Source organism: Asterias amurensis, chromosome 17 (genome assembly GCF_032118995.1).
Source record: "Asterias amurensis chromosome 17, ASM3211899v1".
In the NCBI taxonomy this organism is placed as follows: Eukaryota; Metazoa; Echinodermata; class Asteroidea; order Forcipulatida; family Asteriidae; genus Asterias; species Asterias amurensis.
Window position 1 is genome coordinate 16046270 of NC_092664.1, and position 25564 is coordinate 16071833.

General features: G+C 38.7%; 2 protein-coding genes across 2 annotated transcripts; both read right to left on the reverse strand.

Annotated features, from left to right (window-relative positions):
- Nucleotides 1–1651: 1651 nt before the first annotated feature.
- LOC139949851 (MKRN2 opposite strand protein-like) lies at nucleotides 1652–6384 on the reverse strand. Its single transcript, XM_071948403.1, has 5 exons — nucleotides 6185–6384; nucleotides 5428–5648; nucleotides 3736–3785; nucleotides 2820–2982; nucleotides 1652–1871 (listed from the first exon to the last, which is right to left on the reverse strand). Exons 1-5 carry the CDS (start codon nucleotides 6254–6256, stop codon nucleotides 1652–1654), a joined length of 726 nt encoding a protein of 241 aa, XP_071804504.1. The 5' UTR covers nucleotides 6257–6384.
- A 1464-nt stretch (nucleotides 6385–7848) lies between these two features.
- Nucleotides 7849–25015, reverse strand: LOC139949852 (14-3-3-like protein 1). The gene is made up of 5 exons (XM_071948404.1): nucleotides 24584–25015; nucleotides 18756–18885; nucleotides 17426–17589; nucleotides 14458–14553; nucleotides 7849–12848 (listed from the first exon to the last, which is right to left on the reverse strand). Exons 1-5 carry the CDS (start codon nucleotides 24902–24904, stop codon nucleotides 12798–12800), a joined length of 762 nt encoding a protein of 253 aa, XP_071804505.1. The 5' UTR covers nucleotides 24905–25015; the 3' UTR covers nucleotides 7849–12797.
- Nucleotides 25016–25564: the final 549 nt, after the last annotated feature.

The window sequence follows — 25564 nt, forward strand, 5'->3', positions numbered from 1 at the left end:
GACTTTCTATACTGTGTTATTCTATTCATCATTTACTCTTTATACTTAAATGTACAGTTTATACAAATCCATCTCTTTATATACATTATTTGATAAATATTAATTTAAGTATTAATTTGTTTATTGGTAAATAATTGCGCACCTCAATAGGGAAGTAGTTCCCCAATCTTTATAGAAACAATCACCTTTGATATTAATCAAACGCCTCAAGTCATTCTTCAATGAGAAATGGTTTTAAGCATATAAGATTGACTTTTTTATATAAAACCAAATTATAAAACTTTATAGAGTTTACAGGTTGCCTTGAAATACCTATTGGACCTACCATAGGCCAGAATCCAGTAATGTTAGCTTTTGGTCAATAAACCCCCAGGGCTTGAAACACACACTGGACCACTGGCAAGAGTCCATTAGTTCAAACATTGGAGGACAGTAACCAATACCTTTTGGCCAGACCAGTCCAATAATTTCAGCATTGGGCCATTAACCAACACCAATGGCTTGAGTCTAGTAGTTTCATATTTCCCTGTAACCCACAACCCACTGGACCACTGGCCGGAGGCGGGCCAGTAATTTAGGTATTGGGCCTTGAAATACCCAAATGTAGAAGGGTTTGTGGACTTTTTGTAAGACCCAAAACACAATGTCAACAAATTTTCATGTAACTTGCATGGTTTGAAGATGATGGTAGAAAGCTAATTCCCTTAAAAATTTATTTCATCAAAGAAAAATATTTTTCTTATGAGATGTAGAAAGCTGAAAAGGTGTATTAAGTCAGCAATGTAACAATTTTGTAAACAATAATAACATATCTTCATAAATATAAATAAGCAAATGGCAATGCCTTTGAAATCTCTTTGTGCTTTCCTTTGCATTTAAAAACAAAATGAATAAAAACGCTGGCTTCCAGCAATTTGATTCATAATTAAAATAAATAAAATCTCAAAAGGAATGGTCACTGCTTGGAAGAATACATTTATTCCAGTTGTTCAGTTTTTATTTAACCCAGTTTACATTCACAAAATTCCTAGTCAGTTTCCCTTTTGGTTTATTACTTGAAACTTGTTCCTGGTTTGATTGGCTGCATATTGCGCCACAACACCTAGTACATGGTGCTATGTAAAAGGAGTTGGTATCATAATTCAAACAGGTCCCACACACCTTGCAAGAAAATACTGAACGTTAAAGCGCCTTGTGAAGGATATGAGCACTAATATAAGAAGCCACTATTGTTATTATTATTTGAGTGCAAGAGCCTAGTAAGTTGCCTAAAGGCACTGGACACTATTGGTAATTACTCAAAATAATTGTTAGCATAAAAACTTACTTGGTAACGATCAATGGAGAGCTGCTAATGGTATAACACATTGTGAGCATTGTGAGTAAAGAAGTTTTTGAGAAAGCAGTAATTCTCCACTAAAATATTTGAATTTGATTTTGAGGTTTAGAAATCATGCATTTGAAAGCACACAACTTAGTGTGACAAGGGTGTTTTTTCTTCCATTATTATCTCGCAACTTTGAGAGCCAAATTTTAAAAAGTTTTGTTATTTTGTGCATATGTTGAGCTACACCAAGTGAGAACACTGGTCTTTGAGAATTACCAAAAGTGTCCAGAGTAATAATGTTTAACCGAATGGTGCCGCTCTCCGTCACCTTTTTGCAGTTTGTTGAACTAAGAAACCATACTTATCAATACTCTGATAGATTCCAATGTACCCTGCTGCTCTAGAGGTCACTGGCATGATGAGGTCACGGCAGAAATTCTCTCTTGTGATTGGTTGATTGCATTCTGGTTGGATCGGATTGCAGCCAATAAAATTTAAGAAGCTTATAACAAAATCAAAGCAATTGTGTCCATCATCTTGATATCTGAAACATGTAAAACAAAAAGATGAAAGAATAATTAATCAATTTCGGAATAGAAAAGGGGACTTATTTATTTATTAAAACACAAAACACAATGTCCACAGATTTACATTTAACTTACACCATTTAATGATAGTAGATAATGATAGTAGAAAGCTATACCTTACTTAAAAACTGGTGAGGTGCTGTAGTTTTTGAAAAATTAGTTAAAACAATGTCTCGGAAATACGTTTTACATGCTGAAATAATTTTATCTTTAGAGACGAAAATTATTTTAATGACTTGTTTTACTCATTTCTCAAAAACTACAGCACCTCAGCAAGTGATATTTTAAGGGAAGCTTTGGTGAACTAGACCGCTCAGCCACAACACACAACAATTTTCTTTGAATCTACAGCCATGATGACTCTCAAGCCTGGCCGGTAGAGCAGAATTAACTGGTACCCTCTACTCAATTTTACAAAGCAATTATGGCAAATGCCTTCCTCATAATAATAATAATAATAATATTTATTCGGGCAATCACATTTACAAGCACATGTACATACATTAAAAATATTTAAGAAAACAAAGTAAAACAACAGTGGGGTGCCCAGGAGAGCATAAAGTTTAAAAAATAACTGTCGCCAAAAAGCGTATGTCTCCTAAAACCCTAAAAATATCCCACATGTGAGTGTGAAAAAGCCGGAACATGTATTAGCACGTCCTATTTTCTAAAAACTCTTTAATGAGAGGCAATTATATGAAGACTGATATTGCAGTGAATGCCTGGAATTTTATCTTTGAAGGGGCAAGGCCATCTACATTTTGCAGAGGGCACTTGCATTGGACTATTTTAAAGACAAGGGGAAACTTTTGAAGGGGAACCTGCAAGGCCAAGACCAGGGGCAACGGAGGTCGAGGCATGCGTGTAATTCTAGGCCTGGAATGGTGCACTAATTTCACACCAACCTTTCTCTACACCACTGAGGTTCCACAGCAGCCTCTGCTAGTCTCCCATCCCAGCCGTTCTTCATCTCCTCATCATACTCCTCCACTAAAGGTACCGTCAAACACTGATGCCATCCTGTAGACTCCAAATGGACTCCTGATTCATCAAAACTGTATACTGATCCTGCAAATGGGTCACATGGAATTGAGAAAATGTACTGCTTTGACCTTTCTTCATGACCTAGAAAACCCAAACCACTGTCCTTCCTTTGAAAAAAAAAGTAATGGCAAAACCCTTAAAGGTACTGGGGTCGATTTCACAAAGAGTTAGGTTAGGACTAGTCCTAGGAGATACAAAACACGTATGGCTAGTCTTACACATGTAAGATACTGTAGGACGAGTAACCCTTCCTAACTCAAGATAAGACTAGTCTTAACTGTTTGTGAAATCCACCCCAGGACACATTTTGTAATATTGACAAAGACCAGTACTCACACTTGGTGTATAATCTCAACATCCATGTATGCATAAAATTACAAAACTGTGAACATCTTGGCTCACCGAAGTTGCAAGAAAACAATGAAAGAAAAAACACCCTTTTTGCACAAGTGTGTGTGTGTTTCTGATGCCTGAAGTCTTTAATTATTTTAGTGAGAAATTACCTCTTTCTCAAAAACAATGCTACTTCAGACGAAGCCATTTGTCACAATGTTTTGTACTGTCAATAGCTGTCCATTGCTTGTTACCAAATAAGTTTGGATATTTTAAACAATTAAGTAAGCCTTCTGCTATTTAAACTAAACATGATCTGAAAAAAACTATTTGGCACTTTAAACCGGAGGTCATTGGTTCAAATCCTGCTCAAGTAAATTGTCTTTGTTCAACCCCAATAGTGTGGCTACATGTATAAATGGATAAAAGTTCATTCCACTCTACCTTTGGAAGTAGTTAATCCTGTGTGTAAATTTTGGCCTGGTCCATAGGAACTGCAGTGTGTGAATGAAACACAATAGAGTACGATTTTTAAGAAAGAAGGTTGTCTTAAAAAAAACCAGGCACCTTTGAATTGTTCAGAAAAGTTTGCACAAATATTTTGCAAAGTATGGTGATTCTTGCAAGTATTGGAAAATATAGCGCGGCCTTGACTCATATCCAACAAGGCCGAAGGTATGCTGGGTTTAAAGGGAAGGTACACGTTTGGTAATTATTGTTAAAGACCAGTCTTCTCACTTGGTGTATCCCATCATAAGCATAAAATAACAAGCCTGTGAACATTTGGGCTCAATCGGTCATCGAAGTTGCAAGAAAATGATGAAAGAAAAAACACCCTTCTTGGACGAATTTGTGTGCTTTCAGATAGGAATAAAAGACTTCTAGCTAGAAGTCTTTTATTATTTTAGTGAGAAATTACCTATTTCTCAAAAACTATGTTACTTCAGAGGGAGTGGTTTCCCACAATGTTTTATACTATCAACAGCTCTCCAATGCTCGTTACCAAGTCAGTTTTAAAGTTAACATTTGTTTTGAGTAACTACCAAACGTGTTCCCTTTAAAGCTTGTGTTCACTAGACCACAATCTATTTTACAAGACCAGCTTCAAAATAAGTTGAACAAGCACGCACTGAAGAGACTATCTACATTGTACACATACACCATAGATCTCATTTGTCTTTGCATTGATACTCAAGAGAATTGAAAGATACAATCGGGTAATTTTCACAAAGCCATTAGGTTGCCTATTTAAGATGCTAGGTCAGATTTTTGGCCGATTTGACCCAAAAATTTTGATTTAAAATTCAATGGTGTTTTGATGGGGGTCGAGAAAGTTACAAGCTTTCATTTGAGCCATTGCTCGAAAAAGTCCGCCAATTATTAGTAGCAGTGAAATAAAGTGCTCAAAATTAGTGTTTGACGGGATCCCGACAATATATCACGTGACCAATTCTTATGTGTTTTTTAAGAAACGTTTCAAATTTTTGTCATGGTTCCTGACCATTAAATGTAAAAGTTAACCTTTTTTTCGTTAGAGCGGGTGATACTCTTTGAAATACCATTCACTCAAAAATAATCTATTTATTAATGTTTGGGGCCAAAAATCTGACATAGAATCTTTAATATTGAATTGGAAAATACAAGACCACAGCTGGCTTGTCCGGTGTGGCGGTTTCAACTTTCCGCTGTGTTCAGTTTTCCGAATGACCAAATACGGTAGCATTACGTCATGCGATGCCTGCGCACAGCAAGCGAAAGTAGTCCATTTTTAGTGCCGTATTGACTCGTCCGTTACCCTCCGGAGTAGCTGTCATGGCGGCGTCCACGAGTCGAGTACAACTAGCGGCAAACGCGTGGATCGTATGAGTTGTTTTATATGCAAGCAGAGTGTGACCTGCCTAAAGTTGTACCCATGAATACATGTAAAGAGTGGGGCAAGAGATTATGTGACTACACAGAAAAGAATCGTAATATAAACAATTTGGGGTCACTGCTGAGAGAACTACAGTACGGTACTCGCGGCGGTATCTGACAGGTCACCCGGAAAACTGAACACGCCGGAAAGCTAAAACCGTTCGAACAACGTGATGATATGTCCGACTACGTCACCCGGAAAACTGAAAACTGAATACTCACATGAGAAAGTCACTAACTGTTGGCTTGATGACTAAGCTGTAAGGTACCCCATGGGCCGACAGAAACGGTGACGGATACCGTGCCACTGGGGATGTCACACTAGACTGATCAACACACTTTCCACACATGGGGCAATGGGTCGGTACGCTGAAGATAAAGATTTTAGTTTGAGGCTGGCAATCATGGGAGAAGGATCTGACACTCTGAAATGATGATGACATCTGCTGGAATAAAGTAAGAGATGTTAACTGAATAGAGTTGCAGTAACGTTATCGCAACTAAAACTGTCAGGGCTTGAAATTTAAACTGGGTGGACTGCAGCAAATCTGTTGACTAAAATATTTCGCCGTTTTTCGATTGAAGCGACTCGTAACCCTCCGGCTACGCCGTCGGCAGGAGGGTTACGTTATCGCAACTACTCTCTTTCTTCATATATCACTCAACAAAGTTGGTAAGAAAGTTATACTGAGTCTGCATTGATTGGTTGTGTGGGCGTGGCTTTTTATTTTATATAACACGGTACAGTGTTGAGTGTGGAAGTGGTCTAAACCTTCCTGTGTGTTTCCTCGATCCACTGTCAATTGAATTATACAATTTTTACAAAGCTATCCGATATTCCGGCTTCTGGGAAGGTGTGAGGAATGGTTTCGAAAAGGAACAAGCCAGTTGTATTGTAACATTTTTGCCCGGGGTGGGTAGTGCGTGGCACCGATTTGGCCCACCACACACACGTCACATGCACGGTCAAACTTCTTACCTGCCATGCCTGCTGGTAGTGTCCGGAAAAGGTCGACATAGTTGAATCTACTGGGAGTGAGGTAACAAGCATTACTTGTGTACAGCGTCAGCGAGGAATGGGCCGTTTGAATCGTTCTAAAGCATGGTTTTTAACAATCCTAGAAAGGTTTTACAAGTCTAAAACCCGCACACATTTTGATTTTCGTGTTTCACAAAAAGTTGTTTGTTTACATTACTTAGTGTGGTGCCCGTGCAACCTCTCCTTGTACACTAATTCCAGGCTTCTTGAAGGCAGGGTACCACTGCACTAGATGTAGTCTTGGTTCGCTACGCCTGTCTTCTTTATTGCATCACATTGACAACAGAGGGAGCTTTACACAAGACACGGCTGCACGTACGTTTGCGATGCGAACCAAGACCACACTGGATTTGTCAAGCTGTATAGCTCTATTACTATGGTCAAACCCTTACTCTATGGTCAAATTAGACGTTCAGAACCAGATACTGGCCCTTTTACTTAAAACCATGGAGCTATAAACTTAAAACCTAATTGGCACTGACAGATATTACCCCAAGTCTTAATTTATACATCCATGTAATGAGTAAACACACCTTCTATTTGTTGCATCCCTCAGGAAAATGTTGTGTTCTTTCCTTTGTCCCTGTAGTTGAAAAATAACAGAGACTTTGAACACATTTCAAATCTTGTGGAGCACTACCCCAGTCTTTAGAATTCCCCTATGTGAGTAGTCCAACTTAATTGTTGGGCTGGTACTGGCTCTTTTTTTTATCATCGGTCTAGTTGTATGGCAACTATTAGGACCGATGATGAGAGCTAGCCATAACGCTACCCTACGGGAAAACTTCTTACCTTTCCAGTTTTGTTCTCGGTCTTCATATGGAAGTGATAATAACAGTTTGAGAGTCCACATTTTATGGATTCTGAATCCAACATAATTTCGAATCCAAAAAAAAGGATTGCAAATTTATTTTCTGGTGGTGCTAACTTCTTTAAATATCAAATTCCCCAAAAATAATAACGCTTAGTACAGCGGCTTGACGTGGATTGTGCCATTGATGCTACAAGCTTGGAGCTTGGGACAGTCCAAGCATAAAGCAAGATGAGTATGCCATGAGAAATATGTTCCTTTAGGGCCATCACAGATTTGAGTTTGAAAAATGGAAGGTGGGGGAGAACAAGTATTTTTCACCATTTAAAAATGGATGCCATTGCAAGTTATTCCACCAAGATTTCTTCAAAGATCAAATCTGTGATAGCCTGGCCCTAAAGCCAAATATCAGTCATGTGATATACTCATAGTAATAGTGGTGTACCAAATTCCATGCTCGGGCATGTATGCTTCAGGGCAAGGGCACCAAGGCATTTTCTCCTTTGTAAAGGGCACCCTATACGAGGAAATTGAACATTTTTACTGGGGCATTTCAAGGATACAAAGGCAATGACCGGGCAATCGCCTTTGTTGCCTCTGTGGAGTATCAGGCCTGCATGCTTGTATGGCACAACTTCTTAAACTAATTTCCACAACCCAACCCCGCTACGCTCTATTTAAATATCGGTCAATTCCCCCTCACCCCAACCCCCACCTTTCACCACAAGTCACAACCAATCATATCATATATACCTTCAACCACATGCAATGAAGAGAAGACAAGACGCATATGACGGATACACCACTGTTTTTGAAATGGTTCATGTCCATTTATTCTACTTGGTGTTTAAGAACAAGTCGAAACAATTCAACAGACCAGGAGGTTGGTTACACAACTTTGACATTCATGCAGTATTTGAAGGCATTCGTTATAAGGGTTGCCAAGAATATTAATAGTGAACCAGCAAAATGTATTAGTAGGGAAATCTGTTTTGCTTCTTAGCGTAGACTCTGTCACATATACTTGGGTGTTCAAGCAATCATAACCTAGAATGAGGTACATGCTGGGTTCAATTTCATAAAGCCACAATGAAACTGCTTAACAAATTATTTTCTGCTAAGCAAAACATTAACAAATTTATTTGCTAACCAAATTTGCTTACAAATTTCTTTGCTGAGCAAAAAAAGACTGGGGAACCAGTCACAACATTGTAAACTTCATTGAATGTTGGCTGGTAACCTGTTTTTGCTAAGCAAGGTTTTCTTGTGCTTACAAGTTTTATGAAATTGAGTGGCTACATCTTGTCAGTATCTAGCCCAGCATCCACCTCGATCCAAGACTATCATGCGAGTACTGCGAGTATCTACGAGGTAGTCTATAAACATGGCAATTATGAGTTTGTTATCGCCTGCTGCTGAGCTTACTATAATAGACAAAGACACTTGGTGTTGACTTTTAGAACATTATTTACCAATCAACAATTCAATTTCCATTGATGATTGTCACATTTAATGCACAAACTCGTTGCCATTGGTCTCACTGCACCAGTTACAGACAAAAAAAGGACCAAAAAAACCACTACCTGAACAAAATCCTTACAGAAGGGCGGACATATTTTTGGTAACCAACTTGCAATAATTGAAAAGCAGATGTGGCAATACATGCAGTTGTTTTTTTTAGGTTTTTTTATATATCATTTATATCCATTAATACACAGCCTGTAACGAGTCCAAATTCATGTCACATGTGATGTTACAAGATTTAAGCTTCAACTGTGATGCACACATAAGTTACTCCATGGCTTATCAAAATCGACATCAAGTGAACTTCAGAAATAAGAGATTTTAAAAAACCTGACGTGAATGATAAGGAGATGATTGTTCACTACAATACAAGTAGCACCGATGCTCGGTTAGTTTTTGTTTTTAGTGTAAACCAAAGATCGTACAGCAGCACAAGGAGCTTTTCTAGTTTGAGAACCTGATGTATGGCATGGGCACCATTCCATTAAGAAATTGTTTTGTTAAAGCGTTGAAAGCCATGGTCATTTTATCTGCATTGGGCCCAATTTCATGGCTCTGCTAACCACTGAATCCATTAGTCTCCGCCCACAACGCACAAGTATCAAGAACACGTGAGCCTCTCCAATGCCTTTTTGCACAACTCTACCACGCGCACCAAGCATACGCGCGCACCCATATCGAACTTGATTTGTAGATTCGTCAGACCTTAGTTGCGTTGTGATTGGTCCATACGCAACAGGGCGGAGCTCAATGGATCGGTTTATTCAGCACTTGCTATCACCATTTATCAGCGGGTAAGCGCTGAATTTCTGCGCTCGGCAAGTAAGCAAACAATGCCTAGCAATGTGGGAGTATGCAAGCAACAAACAAAATCTCCTGCTAACCTGTGACATACATGTACACAAGAGCAAAATACGTGCATCCATAAGCGCGATTCTTCGCAGCTGGTGAGAGAAAATAAAATTGGGCATTCAGATCCATTGTTGCATCAATGGAGTTGCTTACTAAAATGGCGTCCAGTGAATACATCAAACGCCTACAGCTTTACATCGATCTTTGGAGGAAACCCATTTGGTTTTTGCCCGTATCGCATTTTAGGTTTGTCATTTGCCATTCTTACAGTTCCACTTGTTTATATTATACATACACCAAACTAGTTCTACTGTAAAAGATGCAGTTAAACATTGGCACAAATAAAATCAGTTTCTATATTTGAATAAAACAAAACACATTCAAATTTACAGTTTTGTTTTGCCGGTTGAATCAAACATACTTAATTTTAACAGACGTAAGTTTGAATAATTTATGCTTTTCTTATATTTATTACTTGTTCATTGGGTGAAAACCAAGATGAAACTTGATAACTATCAATCAAGCAGTGTCGTTAATCTAGACATGGATATTTCACTAAAATGTTAACAAACATTTAAAAAAAAAAAAACTGGGACAAAATAACAACCAAATAAAAAAAAGGTAAACTTACAATATTATAGATATGCATTTTCAAATTATAATGTAAAATAAGTCTAGCTTTATTCAAACCTGCAGCTTTTAAAATGTGGAGACATACCAGGAATTGTTTTTTGTGCATTCTTAAATTTCATTCTTCTCAATGTTTTGCTTTCTATTACTGTATACACTCCAATGAGATACTGTTAAACAATAACTTGTCATACATGTATTGCCCAGACTTTTTATTTTACCATTATTACACAAATGGAGGGACAACATAACATTTCACAAAAAAGATAATGCACTTTACGTGTACAAGGAGTGTTCAACAATTTGACCCATTCTATGACAAGTAAACAATTCCCCTTGATCAAGAATTTGCACAGCATTGCAGTAGTCTGGTTCCATTACACTGTGATCAACTACTTGTAATGTGTGGCAGGCTAGACCATAGAGTGTGGATCAATCGGCTTCGGCTAGGCGCTTTGGCTATCGGCTGCAAATACCACAATGAAGGGAAGGATTTCTAGCCATAGGCATAGCCACATCATCAGTTCAGCAGTTTGGTTTTAAGGGAAACCAAATTACTGAGCGACTACAAGCGTGGCCCACAGACAATATGAAAACACAATGTCCCCCGACCGCTGTTATCACTTCTTAAAAACACCACCCTTCACAAGATCCAACTGACCGATTGCCATTCTTTTGTTTGAGTGCCATTTTAGACTAGGCAATGTGACCACACACCGACACAGGTTCTTCTTCGCCCATGCCAACAATATAATAACAAAACCAAAAAATCAACAACAACAAAATCAATCATTCATTACAATACACAATATTTTTTTGTTTGATTAATACTGAAGCAAGTACACAGGCAAACAATCATCAATAAGTTTAAGAGTACACTGAGCAGATCATCAAATGGGTTCATGATAGAAACACGAGAAAATAACCCTTGAAATGAAGACATAAAATCATTGTAACACTACACAAGGACATCTCACTCCAGGCCAACATAAAGCACCTGTAATGCCATCAACTACATACATGTACATTATTAAACATTATATACCACACACATTGATCCTCATCATTTGATTGCTGGAACACGCGTTATACCGCCCATAAGTTTGCCACTGTATACTTCTGCAACGCTAACAAATCTAGAGTCCTAGAACGCTTGATATGTGCAGTGTAGATCCAGAAGGACATGACTGGCAGATAAGGTTGGTGTCTACACAGAGTCAGCCAAGCTTTTTATGAGGGTTTTTTAAAGGGATTTTCAGAATTGTGTCTAATTTGTGGTTTGAAAAAAAAAAAAAAAAAAATCAAATGGCAAGGATCTACATGTGAGCCATATAAAAACAAATATTGAATGCATTTCTTTTGTTTCATACAACGCAGTCCTATGCATCCAATATGTGTATTGGTGGATTAATGAGAGTTTGGACTGTACATTATAACAAACAGGCTGCCATTTATCTTAACATGTCCCTTTCACAGCTTAAAAATGATAGCTAGTATAATAGAATTAGACAATTAATAATAGTACAAGTCAGTCACTAATATCTAGCACTAATATACATCAACACCAAGCCACTTTAACATGAGACCACTAAATGTTATCAATAAAGAACATCTTTAAATTTCTGTTTGGCTATTTTTTTTTTTTTTTTAAGACTTTTTCTTTTTAAATATTTTTTTAGATTTTTTTTATTACCATACATATTAAGCCTGCTAGTAGACCAAGAAAAACAGTTAACGCATCGGCATGGTAACGAGCATCACTATTTCACTTGGCAACAGTGCAATGAAGAATAAATGGCCCTCTGATTGCAGCTCCACAGGGACAAGGTTGAAAATCTTGTGGCCAACAAGCAGCTTGTTCTTTGGTTAAACACCCGAGAAGGAGGATGACGTGTCAACTATGGCAAACTCTCTAAACCTATTGGTGCATGTCAATCATGAAAGGCGTTGCTTGGATAAAATATACACTACATCCTACTTATTTAAATCAAGTAAATACCGCTTCAATAATTTTATCCTTGAAGCCCAAGTGTTAAATCACTAAGGGCAAGCGTTTTGTTCCTTCTTCACTGCGGCTATAAAGTCAAAATGGTTCTCGCTCATTTTTTGTTTTGCTACGCTAGGAAATACATTGTTGACCAAGATCAAGACCAAGATGTGTTTTTTTAATCGTAAGAAAGGGAAATAGAAAAAAAATTCCATCTTTCGGTTTGGAAGTGTAAACTTTGATCAAATGTTGGTTAATGGGCACTGGGCAGAGACCTCTACCTTAAGTCTGTGACTTCTGGGTAAGTTGCTTCTGCACAATCAAGTATTTCTGTGGTATCTATATGTCAAGCATCAGCAATTTGTTTCTAAACCATAAATTAATGTAGTTTTTGTTTTCCCATTTGAAGAACCCAATTTGTTCAAACTGGAAAAAAAAAACTTTGATTACACTTTAAGTCGATAGCAAATAAATGTGTCGCAAATGATACAAACCTGATAAAAATGCTACATTTTTCTATAAAATAAAAAAAAAAAAAAAACAGGAAAATCAGGGGCGAAACAACTGAGAATGGAAAACAAAAAAACATGTGCTGGATGGTGAACAGATGAAACTTTTTAGGGTTTTTGTTTTTATAGGTTGTTTTTTTTTTGGTTTTTTGTTTTGTTATATATTTTGTTGTCTACATTCTCAGCATGAGCAAAACATCATGGGCACTAACACACTACATTTACGTCTATTCCTTGATTCTAGTCTGCATCAACCTGTTCCTCCCCCTCGTTAGTATCTGACGTCCACAACTGAAAGAAAACAAAACAAAAGATTTCATTGCAAGTCATTCATTCAAATTATTATTATTATTCACATTTTGTAAAAGCTAAAATGATGGCCCGCAAAATAGCGGGATTCGAACCAGGGTCCTATGAGTGGACGGCGTGGAAACTTACCCCTACACCAATCGGATCCACTAATGAGCTTTTGTAAAAAGTATCCTCAGCACACACACCTTTTTTCAACATGTGGCACAAAGTCTGGATACAGATAAAGGTCTTTGTGATACATGGCCTCAGGAGTGATGGAAAGGGCAAGGATTGAGGTCTTGTGGATAAAAAAAATACCAAAGCCAAAATTTGATGGAAGGACCTAAATAGTACATGCCGGCCTGATACTTCAGAGGCAATGAAAGGCGATTGCCTCCATGTCCCCATGTCATTGTCTTGGTGCCCATAAAATGTTCCAGTAGAAATTTACAATTTCCTCATAGGGGGCCCTTTACCAAGGAGAACATGCCTGCAGTCGATTTAACAAAAACTCTTCCTAACTTTAGACTAATCTTAGGACTTAGGACGAGTCCCATCCCTGCACTGTAGCATGCAGACCCTAGTATTAATCCTACACTCGAGATAAGACGAGTCCTAACTCTTTGTGAAATCGACGGCTGGATGCCCCTCCTGCCCTTCCAAAAACAAAGCATACATGTACAGGCCCCTACATGAAGGATTGTGAATGCATTTGGGGGTCACCGTACTTAATGTGTGTTGACTCTGAGACCCTTTAGGCAACCATGGCTCTGGCACCAATCCCATTTCTGCGTTTTGTAGCAAAAGTATATGTTTTTCAAAATTACTAACGGAGCCCAAGCTGAAGACTAAGCCCTAGCCTTTGTTCTGCAAAAGGCCTAAAAAACAGCAGACCAGGAATTTAAGCTTTGTTTTCGAAAGGGCAGCAAGGGCACTAAGACATTGTCTATGTGGTTAAGGGCACCCTAAGAGGAAATTGTAAATTCATACTGGAGTATTAAATGCTGATGATTCATTTTGCAGCCTTGACGAAGGGGGTCACGCCAAAGGCAATACTATAAACGGGAGACTTTTGAAAACAAAGTGGCAGCAGACTAACCAGGGAAATTTATATTGTTTACATAGTTCTTTGCCTGTGCAAATTACAGAGAAAAGTGGATTTACCTGCCAAGTCTGCCGACACCTAGGGATTAACAAGTATTATCTTCAAGCAAACTTAATACAACTGTACTTGATTCTGAGGGGTTGAACATAGCAGCAACATGAAGTGTGACAAATTATACCTATATTTCAATCTGCTGATTGCGCTTGTAACTCCTCACATGCACTATTTTAAGCCAAGTATACGCGAAACCCTGAATTCTTCCAACACTTCGTATTGCGTTAAGCTGTGCATCAAGTGTGCTTGAAGATAAGTTTGTTATCACACATGCACTCATGGAATATGGGGAAAAAAAACACTTCAATGTCCCATATCCAACTTCCCCTCATTGAATACAGGCATGATATTTGGCTGTTGTCTGTTGGTATGGGATACAGAAGTGCCTGATCTTTCCATATTCCATGAACACGTGTGGTTCTTGTTATGTTTGGATGATGGCTAGCATACCGTGAGATTGTCTCTTAACAGCTGCATGATGAGTGTGCTATCCTTGTATGAATCTTCCTGCAGTGAATCCAGTTCGGCGATGGCTTCATCGAATGCCTACATACACAAATTAAAAATCAAGTACAATTGTTAACAAACACAACAAAAAGCGAGGACCACTTTTAAAGGGGGCTCACTTAAAACTATTCAGCCCATGCCAGTCTCCTGTATGAGTGATACAGTAACAACCAGACCCAGATCCAGACCACCATCTTTGTCACTAGATTCAACTTTTTTCTTTCAACATTAATGCCTGGAGTTTCATCTTTGAAAAGTCAAGGCCATTTTCATTTTGTAAGGGCACTTGACTTCCATTGTAAAATGTTTTAGTATAGCAAAGTGTTGAAAGGTCAATAAGGCCAAGACCAGGGGCAACGCTCCGAGGCCTCCATGTAATTTCTAGCCTGAACATTCTGAGACTTTACAGGGCTAACGTAGACACAGCTCAAAGTGTACACTGGATTTCAGAGTTCATAATTCCATACATGTACAGCCACAGGCCTGCTTTGATCACAACCACACAGTCCCTTTAACTTCACAAAGCATTTTTCCTCCAACCTGAATCGAGCAGCCTTGTCAAACTGCTCTTTAAAGGATGAATTAAAAGGAAAGACTGGTGGCTTGATGAACCGAACTTAAGAGGGATGGGGGTTGGCCTAGTGGGAAGCATCAATGTTTGCCTATCAGAAATGGGTGTGGCACACTAACAGTGGTAAGACTGTCATTAGGGCCACTGATTTTCCGCGATCGCGAAAAACGGACGGAATTCGCAGGAATCCGCCCTTAGAAACGGAAAACGGGATTTCAGAAAATTTAATTTTTTTTTTTTTTTTTTTTACTACTTCTTCTTGACGCCAAAACTATTGAAATTGCATTCTTTTTTTAAGATTCTTTTCGTTAAACTAAAAAAGCATCAGAAATCAGACCATTAAAAAGTACGAGATCGTAACCGTGGATCATTCTGTTCTACTTCACACCATCCTCCATGTTTACACACATGATGTACACACTATTGTTAACATGGTTAAGCAAAGGGCATTATGCGCGGCACGTTTTTTAAATTTTTTGTTCACCCAAATTGCATTTTCTCCCTCTCTTTTACCAACAATAATACACAAACTAGCTTACCTATGATCTATAAGAACACATACAATGTTTTTTCATCTCGGAAAGGTCTAAAATAAAACCGTAAACTGTCAACATTCTGTCGCCTAAGCGAAAACAAAATGGCCGACATTTTTTTTGTGGATGGAGAACGGTCACGTCCATAGACTTGTTCCCAAGTCTTTGATCATGCTGAAACAGCGCCCTCTTGTGGATTACACTCCTGTCATTAACCTACAATGTGGCTGATGCAGAGAATCAACTGCAGTTTTAGACTTGGAATCAAGTCTATCACATCATGTGCATTGATACTGCAGTCACAGTGCAACCTTTTTACCCCGACTACATGTTTTTGTTTCATCGAACAGCAGTATACAAAACAATCCACAATTTAAAAAAATTGTCAGTTCAAATGAACATTTTACGAAGTCAGCAGTGCAACTTATCTCAAATTGATTTTTATAAGTGTGTCCCTGGGTATTAAACAACCTTTTATCTAATTAAAAAAACATGAAACGGAATTTTTTGTGCCTGAAACGGAATTCATGTTTTTGCCAAACGGAATTTGCACTTTTCTGAAACGGAAAATCAGTGGCCCTATGTCATGTGCTATTCAAACTGTCAGGCCACAACATACATGGTTCATAAAGGAAAGGGGTTTGTCCCAATGTTTCTTGTTTGATGGGCAGCATATTGCACCACAACACCTGTGCTATGTAAAAAGAGTAGGTCTCATAACTCAACCGTAGTCCCACATACCTTGCAGGAAACATACTGTATGTTTAAGCGTGCTATATAAGAAGGCACCTTTATTATTATTTTGTATACTGCCTGGTGTGCCTCACCAACTAATTATTTATAAGAATTTCTCAAAGGTCAAATTAAGTTATGTGATGCACTCATTTTGAAATAGATAAAAGGAACAAAACCTTACAAGTTTCTAACCTCAAGTGAAAATGTCATTTTGTTTGATACACTTTCAGGTCAACATTTGAAACATAAGGTCACTGACTATTTGATCAACTACAAATGGGTCTTTACAATCAAAAGAGAATGCCAACAATGTTTTACAAAATTCAATGCCCTTTTCATTGAATATCAAAATGAACCGCAGGCCTGATACTTCACGGGGCAACAAAGGATATTGCCTCCATGCCACCAGTCACTGGTCTTTGCCTTGTTGCCCTTGCAATGCTGGAGTAGAAATTTACAATTGTTCTTAAATGATGACCTTTACCAAGGAGAAAATGCCTTGGTGCCCTTGCCCTTTCAAAGCTTACGCATACAGGCCCAGAATCAAAATGGGTTGAACAAGAAATACGACACCACTCGAAAAAGAAGAAAAGATCTGTATCAAGTATCCATTCTTACTCATTAAAAATGAAAGATCTTGATCATTATTGTCAAAAATGTTTTTGCCAAGATAGTACACATTGAGGTATGAACTTATACACAAGGCTTTTAGACCCATGGCTTGTCTTGATGTGAGTTCACTTTCCCGATGTGGCCTCAAGCCTGCAGTCCAGCGTTAATTTCAAGCCTTCCCGTACAACTAATCTGGGCCCAATTTTGTGGAGATGCTTAAGCAAAACAATTTGCTTAAAGCACGAAAATAGCTTGCTTATTTTACACATGTTACTGGCCAAAATTTTATGCCATATAAAATGCCTGTGACTGGTGTTTAGCTTTTGTTTACCTAGCATAACAGTCAAGTGGAGCCTTAGTCAGTAATCTTTTTACTAAGCAAGGATTTTTTTGAAAAGCAAAAATATTGTGCTTAAGCAGCTCCATGAAATTGGGCCCTGGTTAAGAACAGTGTACCTACCTGTTTGGCAAGCTTGCACGCTTCGGTTGGATTGTTTACAATTTCATAATAAAATACTGAGAAATTGAGAGCCAGACCAAGGCGGATAGGATGTGTTGGCTGCATTTCAGCACAGCTGAACTTGAATGCTTTGTCGTATGCTTGTTTCGATTGTTCAGTGATTTCTGCAGAGGGAAAGAATGAAATAAAATTAATCGTTATTGCAACGCATTTCTATGGATGCCCGCTTAAACACAAATCATTGAGTACAAGTCTGGAGATAAAGCTCCTTGAATAAATACTGCACAACATGGAATGCACCTCCTAAGAATGTTTGCTACCATTCCTATCACTTTGAGCATTCCTTCATGCACAGTTTAACTCCCAAGAATGTGCGCATTGTGCAAGACTCCTAACATCACCACTAATACAAAATCTGCTGGTTTTCTTGATCGTAGCAAAAAGCGAAGTCTTTCGTAAGTTGCGAGGTCGTGTCTTTGCAATGCAGGCCTGGAAATACACTTGGGGCCTCCGTTGCCACTTGGTGCCCACTTACAAAAATAACCATAGACCTGTAAGATTTTCCAATGAGTTTTCCGTAAGATTTTCCAATAAATGGCCTTGCCCTCTCGAAGATGACATTCCATGCCTGCAATGAAAAGAACTGAAGTCACGCTTGCTATCCACTCAAGGAGGCAACTTCCTCAATGTTAGAAAAAATTTGCAAGACATGACAACGCATTGACACCTCAGGAACCTAACAGACCTTACCATGCTGCCACCATCTTGGTCTTGTTCTCAGTATCCAATAAGAGTAATTGATTCTAACAAGACCCTTCTTATGAAATTGAAAACATTTAAAACAACAGGCCTTTGTGTATTTTTCCTCCCTGAGAACAATGGGAAAGAACTTGGGAGTACAACGGTCACACTCGTTTTCAAAAAGTCTTCCATTGGGTCCATCATTTCCAAAAGAGATTCCATGTCGATGGCCATTAACTTCATCAGTGACTCGCCAGCAGGACCAACAAGCTGGTCATTCACTGGGACGAAGGAGTGTCACAAGTCCATCATACTAATTAAGGTCGCATTTCAACACTGAACTAGCCAGCCAAACCACTTCAGAGAATTTTCACTGCAGGCCTTGAATTACCTGCAGTCTCATACCTTGGCCTTGATGCCCTTCAAAAGTTTCACATTAACTTTTATGGAAGTGCCCTTTGAAATTCCATGACTGCACTGGTCCTCAGATTTTTGAAGAGGCATTAGGCTAGCGGTCACACTGAAAGGGAGACACTGAATAATGTGCCCATCCCATCTTGCACTAGGTGTGCTGTATAATGTTTCTTACCTGCTTTGTCAGCGTGTGCTACCTCTGCGAGGTACCGGTAATAGTCGCCCTTCATCTTTAGGTAAAATACTTTGCTTTCTCCCTTCTCATCAGAGACTTTTTCTTTGATGAGTTTTTCGTCTAACAAAGTCTGCAAATAAAAACAAATTGTCACCATTTAGTAATTTTCCATAGATGTTAAATTTGCATCGGGGATAAAGAAAAGTTGTTTCGGTTTTACCCGTTACACTGATGTGTGTTAACTGTATGCTCAGTACTTTCCACAAGTTCTGTGCAAATAATCACAGGCATATTAGTATACGTTTTAGCATGCAAGTACTGCACAATTTAATGCACGTTTAATCATTTTCCATCTATCAAAATGTCATACAAGTCAGGGAACGATTTCATCCAGCATTTTTGCATAGCAAAATATTTCAACTGGACAAATTTTTCACACAAGAGTGGTGATATCAAGTAGCAAATGATGACTTTTAAATGACACATTTTACAAAGCATTTTGCTCTGCTATACAAGGGAAATCAATCATTGCAAGTAAAGCATCTGTTGGTTGTCTGAAATTGAATAATGCTGCTCTTGCTCGCTTAGAAATAGACCCTCCTTCTTGTTTGAGAAAAATATAAATTAGTACCAGGCCTTTAGAAAGGGCATCACAGCAAACATCTTCATCAGCAAGGGAATGGCCATGGTTAATCATAGCCCGAGGATGTACAAATTATTGACTTTATGTTGATGACCTTTAGTTTCACGCATGCTATTGACCCAATTCACCCTAGGTCATCACCACAATAACGGAGTCAACATCCATGTGTGTTTCTATTTCTACCTCCACGGTTATACATGTATGATGTATTGCGCAACTGGAATGAGCATGTTTAGGTGCAATTTTACTCCCAAAATGGTGGGCGTGGCACGACAGAGTCTCTGTGTGTGTGTGTGATGTTGAGCTTAGCATGAGGGGTCAATACATCAGCAAGCAGATGATGAATGACATACAGCCTTGTGCTGATCAAAAAGGAAGACACTCTGCATATTTTGTTTTATCTGTTAGTTTGTATAAAACAAGCACGATTTCCTCTGTTTTATACTCTATTATATTCTGCATCTTCATGTATGAAAATCTTCAAGGCAGTCCTGACCACTGTTGATTTTTGTCAGAAAAAAATTAAATGAATGTTAGGTATGGACAAATCTCTAGCATGAACTTGTTGGTATGAGTATGACTCTCACTTGTCAAGTACAAATGCACAGGTCATTAGAGATTTTCTGCATAATTTATTATATACTGAAAAGTAGCCTTTGGGCTAACAGTTATGTCTAAATTAGAGAACAGCTCTTTTATATGTTGGTACATCAGGCCATGAAAGGCAACAAGACGATTGCCTCCCAAAATAATACTTCCCTCATCAAGGATAAGCTCCTAGTAGTGCCCTTGCCCTTTCAAAAACGAAGCATAGACACTTGGGTAAATAGCGCACTGAAGATGTACATTGAGAATCCCGCGAGACTGAAAAACAAAGTCTTTCATCTGGCACACTGCTACCCGATGAATTTGCTACTGTATTTGCAATTTGCATTTGATCCCAAGGCTACATGTATGATGTAGCCCTGTACATCTGGGAGTGCATCAGTGACTCCTCGCATTCCAAGGAAACATGTTCACGTTTCTCTAGGCTAAATCCACTTCAGAATTCCCATCAATGCAAATGTTGAACGAGTAATGATTTTGTGACCTTGTGATTTATCAAAATAATTTCACTTCTTCACAGCTCTCATAATTACTATTTCTCACATCAGGGGCTGGCATCATGTAAAAACCAATCTCCTTTCTGTGTATTGTTTTCCCGAGGTCCTAATATACCCTTACAAGATCTACATATTTCAAATGCTTTCTCAATAGTGCAGTTTGAGTTTAATGCGTTGTTTTTCAAATAACAAAAGAACCCAATGTTAGGATTTTTTAATAACGCAATAAGGAAGCACCTAAAGACTAACTAATTAGGCTACATACAAAACAACATGGGGACTTATTAAAAAGATTTGGCATGAATTAATTAACCCTTCTTGTCCTACATGTACATGTACAATGTAGCCTACATGTACGAACTCGCAGTCCATTCAATTTCATCCACTGTGGTTTTGAATTATTATAACTACTTGCATGCCGGTCTGAAACATGATATTGTGTGGGGAATGCATCTACATGGTCCAGACATGTTAAGTACATCCAGACTTATTCTTGCATAGTTGTCTTGTGCCACAATACACAGCCAGTGCAACATGTTTACAACACTTAACAGGCAGAACATCTTCAATCATAATGACGCTTAAACCTGGCAAATTGCAAGACTATTTTTTGACACTCTTTTTTTCCCCCCATTCTTCATGTATGCTGCCATAGTAACAAAACGGGCATCGCAGATGCACAATCCACAAATCACATAACATATGCATCGCTTAATCGGCGCTGCTAATGTCCCATTCCCTTCTCGGATTTAATAAGAAAGCGATCGACACAGACAACTGACTTTCTTCAATAAACTAAAATTTTGCCAAAATGTTTCACATTTTTTTAGACAAACAATTTGATAATTATTTTTGTATTATAACTGACATTGATCAATTTATTTGTTCAATTCACTACCATGATGGCACGATGAGTTGTGGCAATTTGACTGCTCAGATCACTGTACCTTATTCATGAATACATTGTAAGCAGCACTGCCCAGCATTGGGAAATTCACAAAATAAAGACTCCTTGTTATTTCCAGCCGCTGATTATGTAATCTTTTTTTTCCTACACCTTCCTGTAAGGACAACACATTCTACTGCCCAAATGGGCCAGCTGGCCATGCTAAATTCATTAAGATGCTTTCCCCTTGAGGATAATATCCAACCCTTACTCCGTAGTAATCAGCTGCTAATTAGACACAGATTCATGGATGGCAATTTGGGGCTCTCTTTTTTGGGTAAATGGGGTTATACTGTATGGTCATTATTCACAATTGCAGTGTGCTGAACCATAGAGCTAGCTACATTGTAGATCTATGGCTGAACCCACATGTGGGGGCTGTGTTGTAAGATCAGAGCAGGCCTGTGGCTTAGCATAAAATGATAAACCCCACCCAGTAACTGCATGTGCGCACCCTCCCTCGCCAAATCTATGTAGAGGTGAGCGCATACAAGTCTGCAGTAACTGGATGAGAATTTATCATTCAATGGACAGCTGGCTTAAGTCTGCTTTGATCTTGATCACACAGCCCCTTTAACTTAGCGTCCATGGTGTAACTGACAATGCCTTGGAATAAGAAAACCAACATTCATCAGAAATCAATGGTCAACAGGGATTCACAAGTGAGAGTAAATTGTGACATCAATAAACAGGGGGGTTCACTTCCTTACATTTAAAGTAAACTACTCCACAGTGAGCAATTGTTTACATTGCTATATTTATATAATATTCATACTGTATATCATTCATTTCCAAAGCTGTTGAGCTATTCCCACACTATTTAATTTAATTTAATACACAGGGGCTTTACCTGGACATTTGATACACAGATATTTCATGTCAAATTCCACTGCATAGCCCCTGTGCTGAAAGCAAATTCCTTGCAAAAATGACGATTTGTTACCCCTGGTTGCTAAATCTGATTTGAATTCACAATAATCATGTTATTGCTTGAAGGCTACATAAACCCTTTGGCCTACAATTGGTCGAACTGATTAAACACAGCACGTCTTCGCCCCCCAAAATGCCATTAACCCTCAGGCCTAGCCTATTCACCTTTCTATATACAAATATAGGGCTGAACTTGTTTATTTGATGTCCACAATCATTTTTGTTTCAAGTCCAAGGGTCAGGATTTTTACATCACTCCAACATTACATGTTCCTATGCTTTTTAGGGGTTAATCATCATGAATATCTTACTTTGTATGTGGGGTGTTCTCAATGCCAACTATAAAAGGTCAAACAGTTTTTAAGGGAAATAGTTGTACAGTTTGATTCCCATGTCATGAAAACAAAGTCATTACGAAAGTGTTTTGACGATGTTTTGAACAGTAAAAATCAGTCACTTTGAATATGCGCATGTGCAGTGCCATTATGTCTTTATTGTTGTTTACGAAAAAAAGGAAACCCATCTGGCTGCTAAGTTGCGCCAGTGTGAGCCCATGGCTCAATTTTAACTGAGCCAGTCTCAGGCCTTGTATTGAATTTCGTTCTTGCAGGGGCCTGCAGTTAATATTTTGAGGCCTGCACTCTGCAGTCTTGGCTCATTTTGATCCACAGAGGAGCCATCAGTTTTGGCTCAAACTGAGAGCGAGACGTTCTTTTTGTCAGTGATTATAATTTGATTATTCTTACCTTTCCAAAAAAGGTTGACACTGACAGAACATCAGATAGAGGGAGGAACTTACAACTTGGAACCATGAAGGCCGAGACGTTTGAACTTTTAAAGCAAAATTTTTCTCAACAAAATCATGAAAAATTTGCGGCGCGCTGTTTGAATTGAATGAAGTGCCCGCTTAATTTTTTTTAATGTTAGTAATGTTGTTTAATAATTTAATATTTGTTTAAACTACATAATTATTTCTCATTTTCATTAGGCCCTACCATCAGACCATGATTAGGCCTACAACTACCTACCTACAACATTCATTCAAAGCCCAGAGGAATGGTATAATCCAGCATAGGATGTCCAGTTATACAAAATCTAAAAAATCTATAAAAAAAAAATCAGTACAGAGTCTAACCCGTTTTTCAGTTATTCGTGTTCGCGCCGCCATCGGCAGATTTTATTTCCCGTCCATAGCTAGAAGTTTCTGCCATGGCACTAATTTCATCGTTTCGTGCACAGCGCAGCCATCTTGGAATATGAAAATCAACATGACGTCATCGGCCTGCCGAGCTGTGGGCCCGTGAGGGCGCAAATACAAATCAACGGCTGTTTGCTTGTGTACTTTTTCGTGAACTATGTACAATGTAGCACGTGCGCGTAAAAAATACACAAGCTTAATTGACATAAAACAGCTGTTGATTTGTATTCGCACCCTCACAGGCCCACAGCTCAGCAGGCCAATGACATCATGTTGATTCGCATATTCCAAGAAGATGGCTGCGCCGTGCACGAAACGATGAAATTAGAGTCGGCGATAAGTAGCAAAGTTATCGTTAAAAATTTCTTTTTAAAATTTTATTTGTTTCACTTTTCAATACACACAAAGCAAGCTAAGAGTTATGTGAACACATTCAGCCGGTTTATAATGCCGGGTGGCTCGTAGATAGCGCGCGAGAATTTTTGTATTCCATAATTAGCTGCATGAGGAAATTGGGTGGACGTGTGGCTAAGGATTCAGCTATCCTTGGCCACTTGAAGTGGGGCTAGCTGGTGCGTACAACTACAAATTCTGACAATTCTACGAAAAATGACAATGCACAGAATAACGGAAATATGGGTTAGACTCTGTACTGCTTTTGACAGTGGCATCTCAACTCCCTCTCAACCACACAGACAGCATGGACAGTGCGCAACAAATGGATATGACGCCTTGACGGATAGCTGTCGCTCTAAAATAAATTATCTGACATGTTTACGATAACTTTGTCTATTAAAAAAACACTGCCTTTTTAGATGATAACTTCACAGTGTACCTGCCATATAAATATTATTATTAAATTAATATGTCAATTGCCATGTCATGCGTGACGTGTTGCGAACATGACAAGATATGAGGACAGATGACATGCCATGATTTGGCAGTCAGTGAACTGTGGCTGTCATTTTTGTCAGACGGCCCACCCTTCATGACATTTTGTCAACTCACCAGGACATCTTTACAGATTTCGTTCAATTCTTTCTCAATCTTTTCCCGATACACCTTTGCCATTTCCTTTTTTCTATCACTGCTGTCTGACTTCTGCTCGATGCTACTGATAACCCTCCAAGACGAACGCCGAGCCCCAACGACATTTTTGTAGGCGACTGAAAGTAGATTCCTCTCTTCGTTAGACAGAACCGATGAATCTCCGAAATCTTGTGTCACACTTTTCATGGCTTCTGCCATGTCATCATATCGCTCTGCTTGTTCAGCAAGCTTGGCACGTTGTACCCACTCTTCTCTTTTATTTCCACCCTCACCCGACATCTTGAAACCAAGGGAAAATTGACAATATACGAAGGAAACGCCGAATATTCACGGTTCAAGTTCAGCAGACAGTCGGGTCAGGATCATAAAATGGCGGCTACTACACTGCTTATTTACACCACAATTAATACAAATATCCATACGCCAACAGTATTTTCCCAACTGTTTTCTGCAACGATAATTCGAGGAAAAATTAACATCAAAAGGTGACAATACAAAACTAATGAGGATTTAAAGAGATACAATAAATCATTTAAATACTTCTTTTAATTATTATTTTTACTTTTATGCAAGTGCCCTACTTTAAGCCTTTTTACTACCTCGGAAGACCCTTCCTCCTATGAGTGCTACATAGCGCATGCATACAGTGGCTAGCTAGCCAAATGCAGTTCCTTGTGAGGGGTTTCCAGCGATGAATCACACGGGCTGGTTAGAACGTCACTGTTACCACGGGCACCATTGGTCAGAGTACGGTGAAATTCGTCAATGGCATGAATGAGATCATCCACGAAGTATTCTGGTACATTCTTATCTAGTGCTATGCAATAATAATTGCACGTAGCCTGGTTCACCGGCACACAGGTACAAACACCATAGATGGGGCGGGAGGAAATCAGAATAATCAATGAATTTATTACAACTGAGATGATCCACGCACTC